This window comes from Hyperoodon ampullatus (assembly GCF_949752795.1).
Source record: "Hyperoodon ampullatus genome assembly, chromosome: 19".
Taxonomy (NCBI): Eukaryota; Metazoa; Chordata; class Mammalia; order Artiodactyla; family Ziphiidae; genus Hyperoodon; species Hyperoodon ampullatus.
The window spans coordinates 52,888,666-52,906,296 of NC_136932.1; the positions used below are offsets into that span (position 1 = coordinate 52,888,666).

Below are 17,631 nucleotides of genomic sequence, written 5' to 3' on the forward strand. Positions count from 1 at the left end.
AATGGGTGGTTTCTTGGCTATATCTATATCTATGTCTATATCATCATCTATCTGTCCAGCACCTGATTAACTGCATATTTCTGCTGAGGTAGTTTCTCTACTAAACTTTTCCCTCCTTCACAGTGCTAAAACCTTTTAAAAGTTTTTACTGCTGTATCAGCCACTTTGTTACAAATCCCATGCCTATTAATAAGCCATATTTTCATGGGATTGTCAAGAGTATTAAATTTTATAGTACTTATGAAGTGCTTAAGTCTATGTTGAGCGTTCCTTCAATAGAACAATAAATATTATTATATAAGAAATGTAACCGACGGAATGACACCAGGGCGATCTCAATATGTTCCTTACGGGAAGTGTAAACAGGTAGGAAGGAGTCAGGTGTGGTCCACAAACCTAGGTCAAATTGACAACAATACAAGCCGTACCCCTCATTCAGATCACCACCCTGGCTCCAGGGCAGCCCACCAGCGCTAGCCAGCCTAGGCTCCCGGAAGGTAAACACATTGAAAAGGGCGGGGCAGAAGGCGCGTTCGGGATGGCTGACTGGCCAGCTAAAAGTGATTGGCAGCTGCCATGTCCACGTGCTTTGAGCTTCGAACCAGCTGTCGCGAGAATTCGATGTAAACAGACCGGTCCCCGTGTGGTACGACTCCCAGCCTGAGCCACCCAAGTGACGTGCACAGGCTTCCGCGGCATGATGGTTTTTGACAAGGCCACGAAGGTGCTGTGTGCAAAGGAAAACAGACATGTTTGTAATTCCTCCCTACCTGCCTGCTTTCGCAACCGAACCTGACACCTCGGCTTCACCCGAACTCACGTACTGTTGTGTTTTCCCTCGAGCCCCAGCGGATTGGATCACTTCAGGAGGCGGGTCCGCCTCTTTGCTACTTGCTGGTTGGCGAAGCTGACCTCTAAGGGCGGTGCCCAGCAGCGGCCAGTTTGCTTCTGGGATTGGCTAGAAAGGTAGTTCCGCTGAGGCGTGGTAGGAAGTGGTAACCGTCAATCACGAGGGGAGACTCCAAACAGTGAGTCTGGAGCTGGAGAGCAGCGTTTACCGGCGGGGCGGCCGGTGAGAGGGCTGGCGGTTCTGCGGCTTTGAGGAGGCTTGGCGAGGACGTGGGACGAGCAGCGTGAGGGGAGAGGGCTTGGCTGGTAGGAATTCGACGAGGTAGAGCTGTGGAGATTGGAGGAGGAGGGGAAGGAGGGCAAGTGGCCAGAGGGCGGCCGGGGACAGCGGTGCCTCAGCGTTGGAGGTGAAATGGGTAACGCCGTGCTGATGTCTTTCAGGAGAGTGGGGCCTGAGGGGCTGGCGAGGGTCGTCCTCAGGAGACAGGGCCCTTAAAGACAGTTCTTGGGAGCCTCTGTTTCGAGAAATAAAGGGTGGAATGGAAATGAGAGGGCTCAGGGGCTGGAGGTGAAGATACCCACTGAGGAAGGGGTACCTGGGCTAGTTGGGGCACAGGGTGTTTTGGTTGTAGCAGATGAGACTCATCAGTTTGCGAGTTTTCAAATAAGGTGATAGAATGCTCCCTGCTTAGAAGAGATGGTTTTAGGGGCTTTCAAGATTAGTTCCAGGCTGTGGGCTTTCCTGAGCCGTGTAAGAGATCTTTACTATTGCTGTCTCTTTTAACCTTAACCACATACAGTCCATGCTTTTAAAACCTCCCCAGTGATTCAGAAGCTTATTAGACATTCAAGGATCAGAATTCAATGATGAGACTGGAAGGGCTTCTAATGTCATATACGTTTTTATTACTTATTTAGACTCTGGTGATTAGGTTACAATAGCAGAGGTTACAAATATGATTACAAATTAGGTTACAAATATGATTTTGATAGTCTTGTTAAATTATGACTGCAGTCTTTAAAAAATATATATTTGACATATAAATTACATGAGTTTCAGGTATACAACATAATGATTCGATATTTGTATATACTGCAAAATATCACCACAGTAAGACTAGTTAACATCCATCAGGGTACGTAGGCCATTTTACTCCTATTTTCCCAACACTCTTAGTTGGAAGGTAGTACCTCACTGTTCCATTTGGTCTTAAAATATTATACCATGTATATTTTCATTATCTCAATATAAGATTTCAGTAAATTCTTTAATTTTGGCTCACAAAGTTAGCATATTTGTTTTTATAAAGTGATCCTGTGGTAGACTTTCCATCCCTTCCTAGTTTATGTTAATAGTAGATCAGGGACTTCCCTGGTAGTGCAGTGGTTAAGAATCCACCTGCCAATGCAGGGGACACAGGTTCGAGCCCTGGTCCGGGAAGATCCCACATGCCGCGGAGCAACTAAGCCCGTGCTGCACAACAACTGAGCCTGTGTTCTAGATCCCGCAAGCCACAACTACTGAGCCCACGTGCCACAACTACTGAAGCCCGCGCACCTAGAGCCCGTGCTCTGCGACACGGAGAAGCCACCGCAATGAGAGGCCTGCGCACCGTAGTGAAGAGTAGCCCCCGCTCGCTGCAACTAGAGAAAGCCCAAGTGCAGCAACGAAGACCCAACACAGCCAAAAATCAAACAAACAAAAACAATAAAAAAGCAGTAGATAAAAGGGTCCTGCAAGGGTCTTAACTAGTTTTGTGGTTCTGAGGCTTGGTCCAAATGAGAAAACCTCACAGTAGTTTGAAAAATCTTTTATCTACTTCTTCCTCTTCTGCACTCCCCTCTTTTAGGTGTAATAGGAATTGCTGGGAAATTTTCCTACATTTTAGGACCTAACATTTATGTATTTGTGACAAGGGATCTCTAGTGAGCAACCATGTATCTTTCTCCCAACCCCCAACAATAATGATCCATTATTTTCTGTCTTTCGTTCTGGAAACAGGTTTTGTGAATGAAGCAATGGCTACAGATTCCCCCAGAAGACCCAGTCGTTGTACTGGTGGAGTCGTGGTTCGCCCTCAGGCTGTCACGTAAGCAAATTTCAGATAAGCCTGATAGGTAAAGGAAAGATTACTCAGAATAGTAACTAACATTTAGGTTTCCTTTCTAAGCAGTACTTAACTTTTGTAAAATCTGTTTAATTTTGGCTTTACAGGATGATAAACATCGTTGCCAAGGCCAAATAAAAACAGTAATTGGAGGGTCAGTTTGATGTATTTAGCACATTTATAGAGTACTTGAAAAGCACTGTATTTTATCCTTGAGTACTGCCTTTTCAAACCCCAGGTTTAACAATTAGTGGGTCATTAAATCAGTTTAGTGGATCAGGACCATTATTCAAAAAATGAAATAGAATATAGTAGAAAATATAGTTGGGAGTTAGTATTGTGTTCTGACATGCACATAGATAATATGCATTCGTATGTATGTATATGTTTACTAGATTGTGATGTATCACTCTAGGTCTCAGTCAGAAAGTTTCAAAGTGAATGTCATAAAGAGTACATTTCTATATTTTAAGCATTTTTTTGACAAAGCATGGCTATACTTTGCAGTAGCTTATAATCTAATGTATTTTTTTATTCTTTATTTCTTTGGCTGCACTGGGTCTTAGTTGTGGCACATGGGATCTTTTGTTGTGGTGTGGGGGCTTCTCTCTAGTTGTGGCGTGCGGGCTCTAGAGTGCACACGGGCTTAGTTGCCCCACGGCATGTGGGATCTCAGTTCCCTGACCAGGGATCGAACTGGCGTCTCCTGCATTGGAAGGCAGATTCTTAACCACTGAACCACCAGAGAAGTCCCTAATGTAGTTTTAAGATGTGTATACTTACAAGCACTCTAATGAATAAAAATGATGCCAGCAAAACAGCATGGGAATTTAGAGGGACTATTTTGTTTTTTAAAATTATTTATTTATTTTTAAAAAATATTTATTTATTTATTTATTTATGGCTGCGTTGGGTCTTCTTTGCTGTGCGCAGGCTTTCTCTAGTTGTGGTGAGCGGGAGCTACTCTTCATGTGGTACGCGTGCGTCTCATTGCGGTGGCTTCTCTGTTGCGGAGCATGGGCTCTAGGTGCGCGGGCTTCAGTAGTTGCGGCACGCGGGCTCAGTAATTGTTGTTCACGGGCTTAGTTGCTCCACAGCATGTGGGATCTTTCTGGACCAGGACTCGAACCCATGTCCCCTGCATTGGCAGGCGGATTCTTAACCACTGCGCCACCAGGGAAGTCCCTATTATTTTTTTAAAATTTTGATTGGAGGGAATATTTTAGTGGGAGTATTTTAGATCTGAAAAGGTTTCATTAAGAAGCTAACATTTTGACTTCCCTGGTGGCGCAGTGGTTAAGAATCCGCCTGCCAGTGCAGGGAACATGGGTTTGAGCCCTGGTCCGGAAAGGTCCCGTATGCCGCGGAGCAACTAAGCCCGTGCGCCACAGCTACTGAGCCTGCGCTCCAGAGCCTGTGAGCCACATATATTGAAGCCTGCGTGCCTAGAGCCCGTGCTCCGCAACAAGAGAAGCCACCGCAACGAGAAGCCCACGCACCACAACGAAGAATAGCCCCCACTCACCACAACTAGAGAAGCCTGCACACAGCAACAAAACCCGATGAAGCCAAAAATAAATAAATAAATAAGTAAATACATTTTGAAAAAGCTAACATTTATAGTGCTTTAACGGCTGAATGCAATTTGGGCAATTAGAATCAAGGGCACCTTTTCGGCAAAGGCAATGGAGTAAGCAGAGGTGGGAAAGGCAAGCTATTTTCATAGGTGAAATCTAGGGAAGTTGACCTATTTAAAGGAGGTTGGGGTGGATAATTAAGACCCTTGAATACCTGGCTAAGGAGATAAAGTTTGTTTTCTGTCTTTCAAAGTGTTAATAAGGGAATTGTAGCATTTTGGATTATTTCCCTTGAGCAGTTTAGCATGTTACATAAAATTGTCTTCTCAGACTAACAAAAAATATATGTATAGTATGATATTTCACCGTTATACTTGCTTTTTTTCCCTCCTGCATTTCCCAGGGCTATATATTTCTTTGCTAACTGTGGACCATGGTAACAGGCTAAGCATATTATTAGCTATGAGTTAGGTACTGTTGTAATCTTCATTTTACAGATGAGGAAACCAAAGCAGAGAGAGAAAAATTTTCCTTGGTACCATCCAAGAAGGGAAACCTGGATCAAACCCAGGCAGTTTGTCTCCAGAGTCTGTGTGCTTATGCACTATTCTATGCTGCCTCACCATATGGTATTCCACATATATTTCTTTTTGTTATGCAATACATAATTTTAGTGTTTTTTGAAGTTCTTTAATTTATTCAGTATTCTTTTAACAAGTAATGTTGAGCATCTACTCTTTGCCTAAGTACTGGCTTATAGATTCTGGAGATATAAGGTAAATATGAGAGATGGATTCCTTTCTGTAACAGAGTTTGCATTCTAGTGGAGGACGCAGTAAATAAGTAATTACAGGCTCTGATCAGTGCCCGGTGTGCTATGATAGAGAACAGCATTGGGGAGTATGATTTAAGGCCGTCAGGGAAGGCCTCTCTGAGGAGGTAACACTTAGGCTGGAGATCTAAAAGGCAGGGAAGAATTTGCGAAGGGATCCATGCAGAAAAAAAGCTGGTGTAAAGGTCTTGATTCAAAGAAGAGCTTGGTGTAGTCTAAGAATTGAAGTTGCATGTGACTGAAGCAGAGTAAGTTACGAGAGTGGGAGAAAAGTGAGGTTGGAGAGGTAGGCCTAATCAAATTCGTTTTTTAAGGCCTACTCAGTTTTTGTAGGTATCTAAGGCATATTGCCTTTTTAAAAAATAGGATTTAGGGTAACTCACATTATTTTCTTCAAATGTAGTTTTTCACATTTCTCTGAAATGAATTTGATTTGGTATATATTTTGAAGAAAAATTTTTTTCCTCCATTTGCTGATCTCCATATATTTCCCATTTAAAATATCTTTGTGTCCTTAATAGTTCTTCACCTTTATGCATTTTGATATTTTCCCATACCTTATCCACACCAAAAGTTCTGTGAGGACTGTTTAATAACTCCTTCTAATGCCTGCATCTGCAGCAAAATATAGATTCATTTTGCTAGATAGAGGTAAGGGACTAGGTTCTTAACCAGTTTAAAGAGAAGGTCACTAAATACTGAGTCATCAGCAACAGTTTTTCTTGCTCTAACTAGGGCATTCTTCTGCCCTGACTCAAGAGGACGGTCCTGCTTTAGCCAAGTTTTCTGTCAGCACTCCTTCAAATATGAGTTAAAAGTTCTATCTGTATCAAAGTAAGAGAGCGTGCGGCCATAAAAAAGAATCAAATATTGCTAATTGCAGCAACATGGATGGACCTAGAGATTATCATACTGAGTGAAGTAAGCCAGGCAGAGAAAGACAAATGTTATATGATATCACTAATATGTGGAATCTAAAGAATAATACAAATGAACTTTTATATTTCAAAACAGAAACAGAGTCACAGACATGGAAAACAAACTTATGGTTACCAAAGGGGAGAGAGAGAGGGAGGAATAAATTAGGAGTATGGTATTAACAGCTACACACTACTATATATAAAATACATAAACAACATGGATTTACTGTATAGCACAGGGAGCTATATTTAATATCTGGTAATAACCTATAATGGAAAAGAATCGAAAAACATGTATAACTGAATTACTTTGCTGTACACCTGAAACTAACACAATAATGGAAATCAACTGTACTTCAATTAAAAAAAATGGAGCATGACTTTTTAAATTTTTATTTATTTTTATTTTACTTTTAAAAATTTAAATTTATTTTTGGCTGCGTTGGGTCTTCATTGCTATGCACGGGCTTTTCTCTAGTTGCAGCAAGTGGGGAATACTCTTCATTGCAGTGCATGTGCTTCTCATTGCAGTGGCTTCTCTGGTTGCAGAGCATGGGCTCTAGGCACGCGGGCTTCAGTAGTTGTGGCTTGTGGGCTGTAGAGCGCAGGCTCAGTAGTTGTGGCGCAAGGGCTTAGTTCCTCCGTGGCATGTGGGATCTTCCCAGACCAGGGCTCAAACCCGTGTACCCTGCATTGGCAGGCGGATTCTTAACCACTGCGCCACCAGGGAAGTCCTTAAAAAAAAAATGGAGCATGACTTTTAAGAAGAGATAATGTTTGGGAATTCCTTGGCGGTCCAGTGGTTAGGACTCCACGCTTCCACTGCAGAGGGTGGGGGTTCAGTCCCTGTTTGGGGAACTAAGATCCCACAAGCCCCATGGCGCAGCCAAAAAAAAAAAAAACAGAAAAGAAAAGATAATGTTTAAAAAATTTTAAATCTCATTTGCATTTAATAACATATACAAAGAAATTAAGAAAGCAGGTTAGAATTATCAGACGATGAGAGTTGTTTTTTCTTTTTTTTTAGTATTATGAATAACTTTATTAGGGCTTGTAGAAGGAGCTTTTCCATGTTTCATATTAAGCTGTCATGATAAATTTTATCCATTTCTCCCTTTTTCAGGGAGCAGTCCTACATGGAAAGTGTCGTGACTTTTCTGCAGGATGTTGTGCCCCAGGTAAGTGTCTGTCTGGTTTCAGAAATAGTAGGCTTTACTCTTGGCCAGGGAAGCTCTGAAATATTCTTTTCCCTAAACTTGACACCATTATCGTCAACTTTAGAAGGACTTTTGATGTTTTAGCATCCCGAGCATTGGTAGGGTAGAACCATACTTGCTGTTATTATTAGATGTGCCTTAGTTTTGTGCTGACGGTGGCATAATTATTATTCCTCAGCCCTTGCTTTACTAAGAGGAATCAAGGTGCAATATTAGCTGAGAGATGGGGCTTGGAACTGTCTATTTGGGTTCTCTTTCCAAAATCTTTCTCTTGTCCTAGTTAAATGTTGCCTGTTGGAAGTGAAATAAGCAATATATGCTTTGCATTTGGTTAACTAGATACTATATTAACTAAATACTACACTGAGGTCAAATCTATATCACTTTCCTATTGAGCAGTAGTTTTATGCCAATTATAGCTTGCCTTGTTACTCTAACTTATAAGAGAGTAAGCCCTTTACTGCTCCCTCTATGTAAATGTGAGAATAAAGAATGAGAGGAACCCTCCTGGGATCACCTCTAGTGCACCTAATTTAGACTTAAATTAACATAGGTGTCGCTTGGCACACTTGTTAAAAATAATAATTTCCAGGCCCATCTCCCAGTGAGTTTGACTCAGGGGAATTAAGGTGGCATCCAGTAACTTGTGTCTCTAGGAAGAATCTCAGGTGATTCTTGTGAAAGAGTATCTTTGGGAAACACTGTTTAGTGGAACTACTGAAGGGAAAGGTGTCTGTGTTTTCTCCTGTGATGACGTCAGTGTTCTGACTGCTGTGGTATCTGTAATTGCACTGTTCAAAAAGAACATTCATAGATCCAGTGTCCCAGCTTTATGAGAAGGTCCTACCTAGAAAAGTCTAAAATCCAGATTTCCGTTGTATTAATAAATTGTATTCATCAAATAAGGGAAAGTATCAAGGCATGTTTGGTATTCCTTTATTATGTTCGGTCAACTTTAATGAAAATAGGCCACAATGATAAGGTCTGTGGGGCATGTAAGGAAAAATAAATGCTTTCTTTTCTTGAGGAACTTGGTTAAGAAGGGAAGTCAAATGGCTTGAAGCAGTCAGAGGTAATAGCAGCATATCACTTAAGTGTTGCACATGATAGTACAGACTGAATATGTAATTGCTAAGGGAATGCATAGCAAAGAAAGCGTGAAAGAGTCAAGTTCCAAAGGACATTGGAAGTAGCGTTAGTTGAAATGAATGGCAAGGTTAGGAATCTGATGGTAAAGGAAACTGCCCAACTGGATATGGTAGGCAGCAGCATTGCTGTGGCTGTGGAGAATCTTGTACTCTGTACAGTACAGGCTTAGAGAACAATCAGGGGCCGAAATCCAACTTGGTCTTCTACAAACTGCACCTTTCTCTTAAGCCCTGAGCCCTGACATGAGGCTAGTTCCAAGGAAGGGGCATTTAAAAATATTGGTAATTTGCCTGCTGTAGAGTGCCCCTTTATCAGATTTTTACAAAGGCACCTTTTGTGCTAGTGGAAACCCTGCGTAGCAAGCAGTTTTTGTTGGCTGGAGGAGAGAGGCTGCGGTCAGAGGCTTTGAGGGAGTAGTTGGAGAGTTTGCCAGAGAAACAAGAATACTAGGTTGAGCAATAGATTGAAAATAGGGGGCTGCTAAAACTGATAGGGTAAAAATGCCGGAAGGTGGAAGGTTAACTTAGTTTTTATGAGGATTATACATTAGAAAGGGGATAATCTATGCAATTGACTGTGAAGAGTGGGATCAGAGTTAAGTCACTTCAGAAGTAAAGTTGTAGTCCCGGATCTAAGAATTAGAATATTCATTTTTCTTAAATGAATTATTCTAGCGACTGTGGAAAGAAAGCAAAAATTCAGGCACTACTGGTCAGGTGCTGTGTTAAGTTGGGGGATACTCAGTGCCTGTCCTTAAGGCTTCATGGTCTAGTGTAGCAGTCAGGCAGACTCTTTCTGTAAAGGGCCAGAGAAGCTTTGCAATTCATACAATGTTATTTTTTGCTTTTTAATTTTTATTTTTGGCTGTGTGGGGTCTTTGTTGCTGTGCGTGGGCTTTCTCTATTTGCAGCAAGCAGGGGCTACTCTTCGTTGCAGTGTGCAGGCTTCTCATTGCGGTGGCTTCTCTTGTCGTGGTGCATGGGCTCTAGGCACGCAGGCTTCAGTAGTTGTGGCTTGGCTCCGGAGCACAGGCTCAGTAGTTGTGGCTCACGGGCTTAGTTGTTCTGTGACATGTGGGATCTTCCTGGACCAGGGCTTGAACCTGTGTCCCCTGCATTGGCAGGCGGATTCTTAACCACGGCGCCACCAGCGAAGTCCCTCATACACTGTTGGTTGTAACTACACAGCACTGCTTTTTATGTAAAAGAAAGGGTGTGGCCATGTTAAAATAAAACTTTACTTATGAACACAAGTCGTGGCCAGATTTGGTGACCCATGGTCTCCTTTTTTCCACATTTAATCCATAATCCCCCATTGGCAATTTGTGGTCAGACATTTGGAAAATGATATATTTTTGCTGATGTTATGTTCCAACTCCTGCCCTATTCTGGGAATTATCAAATTCATGGAGCTTAGAAATTATTCTCTGGGTCTCCAGATATGCCTAAAAGGGAGAAAATGTGTTGTTAGACTGGTATCAGCTTCTTCAGCTGTCATAAATAGAGTGAGTTCCTACTGTGTCATTGACGCAGATATCATTGACAGCTGGTAGAAGCCCTAACTGTGCCGTTTGATATAATAGTTGTACTTCTGAACATTTATTTTTTAAAAAGTCAGCAAAGAAAAAAGTTAAAGCTCAGAACTTTTCATTTCAGTGAGAAATTCTGACATTTTTCAGTGTGAAAAATTGTAGCCTACCCAAATGTCAGTAGCAGTCAAGCAAATTGTGATATGTGGTCCCTATAGAATAATTTGCTGTGATTAAAAATTATACTTTTGGGCTTCCCTGGTGGCGCAGTGGTTGAGAGTCCGCCTGCCGATGCAGGGGACACGGGTTCGTGCCCTGGTCTGGGAAGATCCCACATGCTGAGGAGCGGCTGGGCCCGTGAGCCATGGCCGCTGAGCCTGCGCATCTGGAGCCTGTGCTCCGCAACGGGAGAGGCCACAACAGTGAGAGGCCCGCGTACTGCAAAAAAAAAAAAATTATACTTTTGACAAATAGCACACAATGGAAGTTACTTTCTCTCCAGTGAAAAAATAAAACACAACATATCTATAGTGATTGTTGCTGTGTTTTTTAAAACTGAACAATAACTTTGTGCTTATGAATGTGTATATGCATTAGAAACCAGATAAGAAATAAAAGGAGAAGTAAATCCTGTACTCAGTAATGGGGTGAAAGTTTCAACTGTAAATAAGAGAGCTAGAGCAGTTGGATCTTGGTTGGAGAAGGAGGGCTAAAAATCAGTGCTGGGGGGAGTAATAACAAACTTTTGTGTGGCAGCGCACTGACCTCCAGTAAGATAGCAAATAAACCTGGATGGGCACTGGGTGAGTCTGTGCTTCACTGACAGTAAAATACCTAAACATGAGCAAAGGTTATCATAGAAAGCTGAGAGGCAAAATGACATGATGTCATATGCCTTCTTGATCCCAATCTGCAGGAAGGCACACAAGAAGCAACCCTCTTCAGTCAACTTCACAGAATTTTTTCAAAAATGCTTAGTAAACACTGTGTCTGCTAAGGAGAGAGGAAAACTTGAAGACATAGCAAAAGTATGCAGGCCTCATTATGAAAGTCTTGTTTCCCCCTGAAGGGGAAAGGAAAAAGTTTAAGAATCTCAATTCACTGAAAGGCCTCTTTTAACCTTGTTTCGTGCTGCATATCGGCCAGAAATCAAAGGAGAGCACCGTGCAAATGTTGCAGAGGAATTGGGAGAATGTCGAGTAATGCAGGTGATTAGCAGCCTTATAATAAATCTGCTAAATGGAAGAAGATATTGTATATGTTTTACCTTTACCAGATTAAGGGAGAGCCTGACATAGGAAAAAAGAGGTGGTCCTAAATGCAATGTAGTATCCTGGATTGGGTCCTGTAGCAGAGAAAGGACATTAGTGGAAAAACTGCTGAAATCCAAATAAAGTCTGGGGGTTTAATTAGTGGTAATGCACTGGCGTTAGTCTCATAGCTTTGGCAAATGCACCATGGTAGGGTAAGATTTGCTTAGGGTAGATTGTTAACAGTAGGGGAAACTGGCTGAGGAGTATATGAGAATTCTGTACTGTTTAGTAATCTAAAATTATTCCCAAATAAGAAGTTTATATTAAAAAGGAGAATTTTCGGGCTTCCCTGGTGACGCAGTGGTTGAGAGTCCGCCTGCCGATGCAGGGGACACGGGTTCGTGCCCCGGTCCGGGAAGATCCTACATGCCGCGGAGCGGCTGGGCCCGTGAGCCATGGCCACTGAGCCTGCGCATCTGGAGCCTGTGCTCCGCAACGGGAGAGGCCACAACAGTGAGAGACCCGCGTATCACAAAAAGAAAAAAAAAAAAGGAGAATTTTCAAGAATGAAGAGAGCAAGACCAAGGGAGAAGAGGAAGAAGTTGAGGATGAGATGGTTGAAGATAAAGTAGATGAATTAGTTGGTTCTAGTGCACATTTTCCTTTTCTCCAAAGGAATTAACTGCCCTATACACAACTTGTTCTTTTAAACAATTGAAATCATAAGGATGTGTAAGATAACTTTTTTTTCTTTTTGCATAGTAAACCTACTATTAGAGTAACCCTGTCTTTTAGTATAGTAATATTTTCAGTGGCCATTAACCTTGTGTGGTAGAGGAAAAGGGCTGTAAAACTGCATGGAAATTTAAAGCAAGTTGTGTATAACACAGATTATATATGGGATAGTGGTTTTTGAATGCTTTTGATCCAGCTTATATTAAATAATTGTTCTGTGAACTGAAGACCACTTTATAACTGAAAACGTTGCAGCTTTTTGTTGACATTCTAAGTGCTTGCAAGTGTATACAATCTAGAAAATCTAGACAATTTTAAATAAAAACATTTGATTTGAGGAGAGATGACTCCCTTTGAATATTGATGGGTACCGTTGATACTTTTCCTGTGACTTCACAGCAGTTCATGCTTATCTTTGTGACCCTTGCAGGCTTGCAAGAAAGCTAATAGTTTGGGTCCAGAGGCCAGATAAGAGACTGAAAAAGTAATACGTTTTTTCCTACCCCCAACCCTGGCCATGCCCTCCACCCAGAACTGGTGGTTAGCAGAAAGTAATGCTCTTGACAATTCTAGGTAGAGTGTAATTGCTTGATCATAAACACCTGGGAACTAAATCCATATGTGTGGTAGTTTGGTGTATTTCTTCAGCTTTATTTGTTGACCAGTATAGGAAATTAGTTTTTTGAGTACCTTTGAATTAGAGTGATGCTTCCTAGTAGACTATGATCATTGTATTTTAGGTTTCTGTAATTCTTAGGCTAAAAACCCTTTTCTGACCAAGCTTATCAGACTTCTGGGTAACTTTCTTTAAAAATAAAAATATTACAAAATGTTCTAGTTCTCAAGATGTAGGATTGGTGAGGTTGGAGGGGGATAGTGTTGGCCTTATTTAAGTTACTTTTTGTTTTGAACATCAGTAATATTTGAGCTGTAAAACATTTTCATTCAAGTGTTTCTGTTTACTATGCAGGCTTACAGTGGAACACCTCTAACAGAAGAAAAGGAGAAAATAGTCTGGGTCAGATTTGAAAATGCAGATTTAAATGGTATGGTTTTAACTTTTGGGGGGCACATGAATTAAATGTTTGTTTGAGGTTGACCTGATTCCAAAAAAAGAACCCTTACTTTTCGTCAGATTACTTTTTCTTTAAGTGACTTTTTAAGTTTTCAAAATAAATTTATTTTTAATTTAAAAAGTAACATATTCAACTACAGAAACTTGATTAGAACTAATATTGTATTGTACAAATCTTAGAGTCACTGTAACATGTAGTGCCTAGCCTTAAACTTCAAGCCCAAGTGAGATAACAATTTCTTAGAAAAGAAGTTTTTGTAATTCCAGTTTGGTTACTTTTATAGGATTTATAACTGCAAAATAATCATTAGTGTTGAACTTTTTAGACTTTAAAATTATTTTTCTGAGCAGAATGTATGCCAGTTCAAGGCCTGTTTGTTCTCAGATACCTTCCATTTCATTGCTCCTTTCCTGCTCCCTCTTGCAAGGGGGCTGCTTCTTATCTGTTTCCCAGGCTGCCATGTCTGTTTTCCTCTGGCTGAGTTTGGGAGGCACTGGTGGGTAATTGAAAGGGAGGGGGAGAAAGAGAAGAGTATTATTCCCTCTCCCTCCCTGTCAGCAGCTGCATTTCCTCCGTGGTTTTCACTTCACCTCGGCAACTCCACTGGGGTTCCAGTTTCTGCCAGGTGACTCTAGCGCCCTGCTCTCCTCCCTGTCTCCCTAGTGTAGGGGTGGTAATGGCTGCCTGCCATTGCTAATCCAGTAGGTTGCCTCACAGTTCCTTTTTTGGCTTCTTAGCAATTCTGTCATCTGTGTAACAAGTTGTCTGTATTAAATTCCCAATTATGAATACACTGAGTTGTTTTCACTTGAACCTTGATGGATACCATACTCTTGAGTCTTAGTCTCCTCTGAGACTTATAAAATACCATATTTTCCTTTAAAAGCTACAGTCCAGGATGCGGGAGGCTAAGTGTCACTTCTGCAAATAGGTTTCTTTTGAATTTTGGATTCTCTGTCAGCTGGTTTGTTCAAATGACAACTTGTGCCCTCTGTGGAGAATAACACATTCATTTGTATAGGTGATTATTTATGATATATAAACTTTTCCTACACTATTTCTCTTTGAAAGCTTATTCTATTTAAAATTTCCTTTCTTTTTATGACTGTCGAATTTCCTTGTTTACTAGTATATTCTTATTTTCTTTCTTCCTTTTCCTTCTTTATTAATAACTATTTAAGTGTCGGTCATCTTTTGTTTTCTATCACCATTTCCTCATGAATTCATACTCTTTTCCCTCCTGGAAATATATTTGCTTTGTGGATGTCAGAATGTATTAGAGGATTTTCTTGATTTAATAACAAAGAAAATGTGGTCATGGTCTTGAAAATATTAGCCAGATAATAGCAAAAACTTGTACAGTGTATGCAAAATGTTAAAAATAATTTAAAAATCACAAAATTGGGGAATTTCCTGACAGTCCAGTGGTTAGGACTCTGTGCTCTCACTGCTGAGGGCCTGGGTTCAGTCCCCGGTTAGGGAACTAAAATCCCATAAGCCATGCAGCGTGGCCAAAAAAAAAAAAAAAACCCACAAAGTTATCTTTAAAAAAATGCCATCAAAATAATCTTTAGGCAAGGTTTTTTTGTTTTGTTTCATTTTTAAACAACAAATAAGAATTGCTGGTGTAATAATGCTCTATAAAGCATTTGCTTTATTGAAGTAAAATGCATCTGCATCTGGAAATGTAGATGGAAACTGCTTATTTGGTACTTTGTGTTCTGTTGAACTTATAATGGTTGTCCTTAATTTAGTATCCCATATCCCCGTTGACTTATTAAACTTTTAAGTTTATACATCTTCCTGTTAAATACTTTAGCACACTCATGTGTCCTTTGGTCTCTCCTTTCTATATTATATTGATAGTGTATGAAATTTTGCCCTGGTTTTTCAAGGATATACTTTTTATTATCTCTAGCCCTAGGGGGTGTGTATCCATGTGTGCACATGTATGTGTATAGTTGTGTTTGTTTTAAGGCAGTAGTAAATACTACCAAGATATTTGATCCTCCTTAACTTCCCCAATCTCTCATAACATTTCTTTTTTTTTTTTTGGTCATGCGGTGCAGCATGCGGGATCTTAGTTCCCCGACCAGGGATTGAACCTGTGCCCCCTGCGTTGGGAGCATCGAGTCTTAACCATTGGACCTCCAGGGAAGTCCCTCTTAGAATATTTCTTGAATTTGTCTCTTATTTGTGTTCTTTCTTCAGGAATGTTTTATTTAGGTGTTTGTGTGGCAGACCTTCTGAGATATTTATAATTGAAAGAAAATTTGGCTGTGGGAAAGAAAAAGTAGGGTTCATTGGCTGCGAGTCCAGCATCTCCTTGAAGAAAGCTAACAAGGACTAACTTTTCCACTGCATTAGAGATTCTTGATCAGCCAGTCTGCCCTTCCCGGGTTGTGCCTGCTGCAGCTGGGATGCAATTCCTTGTTCATTGCCTTTGTCTTTCATGGTATCCTAAGGGAGACAGTGGAGGGGATTCTTCTGATTGCAGCCATATTAGCTTAGCAGGCTGCTTCTTTGTAGAGCAGTTATGGGTACCCAGAGATTGTATTAGGTATTTAGGTTTCTCTTTGCTAGACTGGGAGTTTTTCTGGCAAAACAATTTAGAAGTCTTCTACCTGTCTATAGATTTAAGTTATTTTATCGTATTAATGAAACTCTATTGCTATTAATTTAAAACTTGCAGTGTTCGAATTGAACTCTGCTCTGGTGATTGCTTTCTGTTTATTCCAGCAGGCCTGAGAGCTCTGCTTTTCTGCTTGAAATTATAAAGTGGTGCCAGTTGGCCCCTTACCTCCAGGCTGCAGCCCATTTGATTATGGGCTTGTTGTGCTTGGGGGTGGAGTAGGTAACAACTTTTACAGGAGGTGCTTCTAAGGAACCTGGCTTATTGAGATTCTGCAGTCCTGGATCCTTCTAGGGATCTGCATTCCTAATCAATGTACTAACTTTGGTTTGGTGTTAGGAAGAGACTACTACTTTTGGAGTTTATTAGAAAGTGAGATTAAGGCCCTTAATGGTCACTGTTCTGGTCATTGTTCTGTTTTTGCTTTCAGGCAGCCTGATTTATACCTAAGATTGTTTTTCTTAAGGCACTGTACTGAAAAAGGTATAAGAAGTAGCCAAAGCAGGTTATTTAAGTATTTATTTATTTATTTATAATTAATTAATTAATTAATTTTTGGCTGCGTTGGGTCTTCGTTGCTGTGCACAGGCTTTCTCTAGTTCCCACGAGCGGGGGCTACTCTTCGTTGCGGTGCACTGGCTTCTCATTGCGCTGGCTTCTCTTGTTGCGGAGCACGGGCTCTAGGCACACAGGCTTCAGCAGCTGCGGCATGTGGGCTCAGTAGTTGTGGCCCACGGGCTGTAGAGCTCAGGCTCTAGTTGTGATGCAAGGCTTAGTTGCTCCACGGCATGTGGGATCTTCCCAGATCAGGGCTTGAACCCATGTCCCCTGCATTGGCAGGCTGATTCTTAACCACTGCGCCACCAGGGAAGTCCCTTTTTTTGTTTTTCTGTTTGTTTGTTTTGGGATTTTAGTTCACCGACCAGGGATCGGACCCCAGGCCCTTGGCAGTGAGAGCGCCGAGTCCTAACCACTGGACCACCAGAGAATTCCCCATTATTTGTATTTTAAAAAGAGCACTCTGACTGAAATATGGAGTTTGGTAGGCAGTCGTGGAGGCAGGAAGCCACTCAGGCTTTTGCAGTAGATGTTGTAGACAGGGGTGGTGGTGATGTAAGAAGAGAGCTGTTTAGGAGCTTGGTCATAGATTTATTGCTAGAGGGAAGGAAGAAGGCGGTTCCTGATCTTGCTATCTGCATAGATAAACATGCTATTCACCAAAATAGGGAGCTCTGGAAGATCAGGTTTGGGGAAGAAATCCTGATCTTTGAGTAGAATTTGATCTTCTACTGAGACATGCAAAAACCCACACTGAGGAAGTCACTAGCAGATACTGACTGAAGCAGTGGTTGGAATGAGATCACTTGGGGAGCGTATACTGTGAGAAGAAAACAGAGTTTAGGAATTTGCTTTGAGTAACTCCAGTATTTAAAGAGTAGTTAGAAAAGGATGAGCCAGCAGAGAAAATGGTGAGCATCGGTTATAGCTGCTGAATAATCTTAACAAGATGTGCTTGAAAAACATATATTGTATTCAACAACTTGGAGGTTATTGGTGACCATAGCAAAAGTCACTTGGGAGGAGTGTTAGGGGTAGAAACACATTCCGAAATGGATTTGGGGTGAATGAGAGATGAAAAACAGATGACAGTTATAAATAGACGAGGAATTTAGCTTCTAGAAGGAGAGGAAATGAAGTCAAATAAAGGGGGAGGGATATTACTGCTTTATGATTTTTTAAAAACCTTATTTATTG

General features: G+C 41.1%; 1 protein-coding gene across 2 annotated transcripts in view; it reads left to right on the top strand.

Moving 5' to 3' along the window:
• Window positions 1-1,037: 1,037 nt before the first annotated feature.
• BCAS3 (BCAS3 microtubule associated cell migration factor) overlaps window positions 1,038-17,631 on the top strand; it is a gene marked incomplete at its 3' end in the record, with an annotated part of 574,649 nt that continues 558,055 nt past the window's right edge. Inside the window, exons 1-4 of one of the 2 annotated variants that reach the window (XM_079725284.1) lie at window positions 1,038-1,155; window positions 2,852-2,939; window positions 7,410-7,464; window positions 13,139-13,214. In XM_079725284.1, the coding sequence (XP_079581410.1) occupies window positions 2,869-2,939; window positions 7,410-7,464; window positions 13,139-13,214 (202 nt within the window). In that variant the 5' untranslated portion in view covers window positions 1,038-1,155; window positions 2,852-2,868. Of the gene's footprint in view, window positions 1,156-2,851; window positions 2,940-7,409; window positions 7,465-13,138; window positions 13,215-17,631 lie in introns of those variants that run through there. The other variant, XM_079725285.1, reaches the window with a different exon arrangement.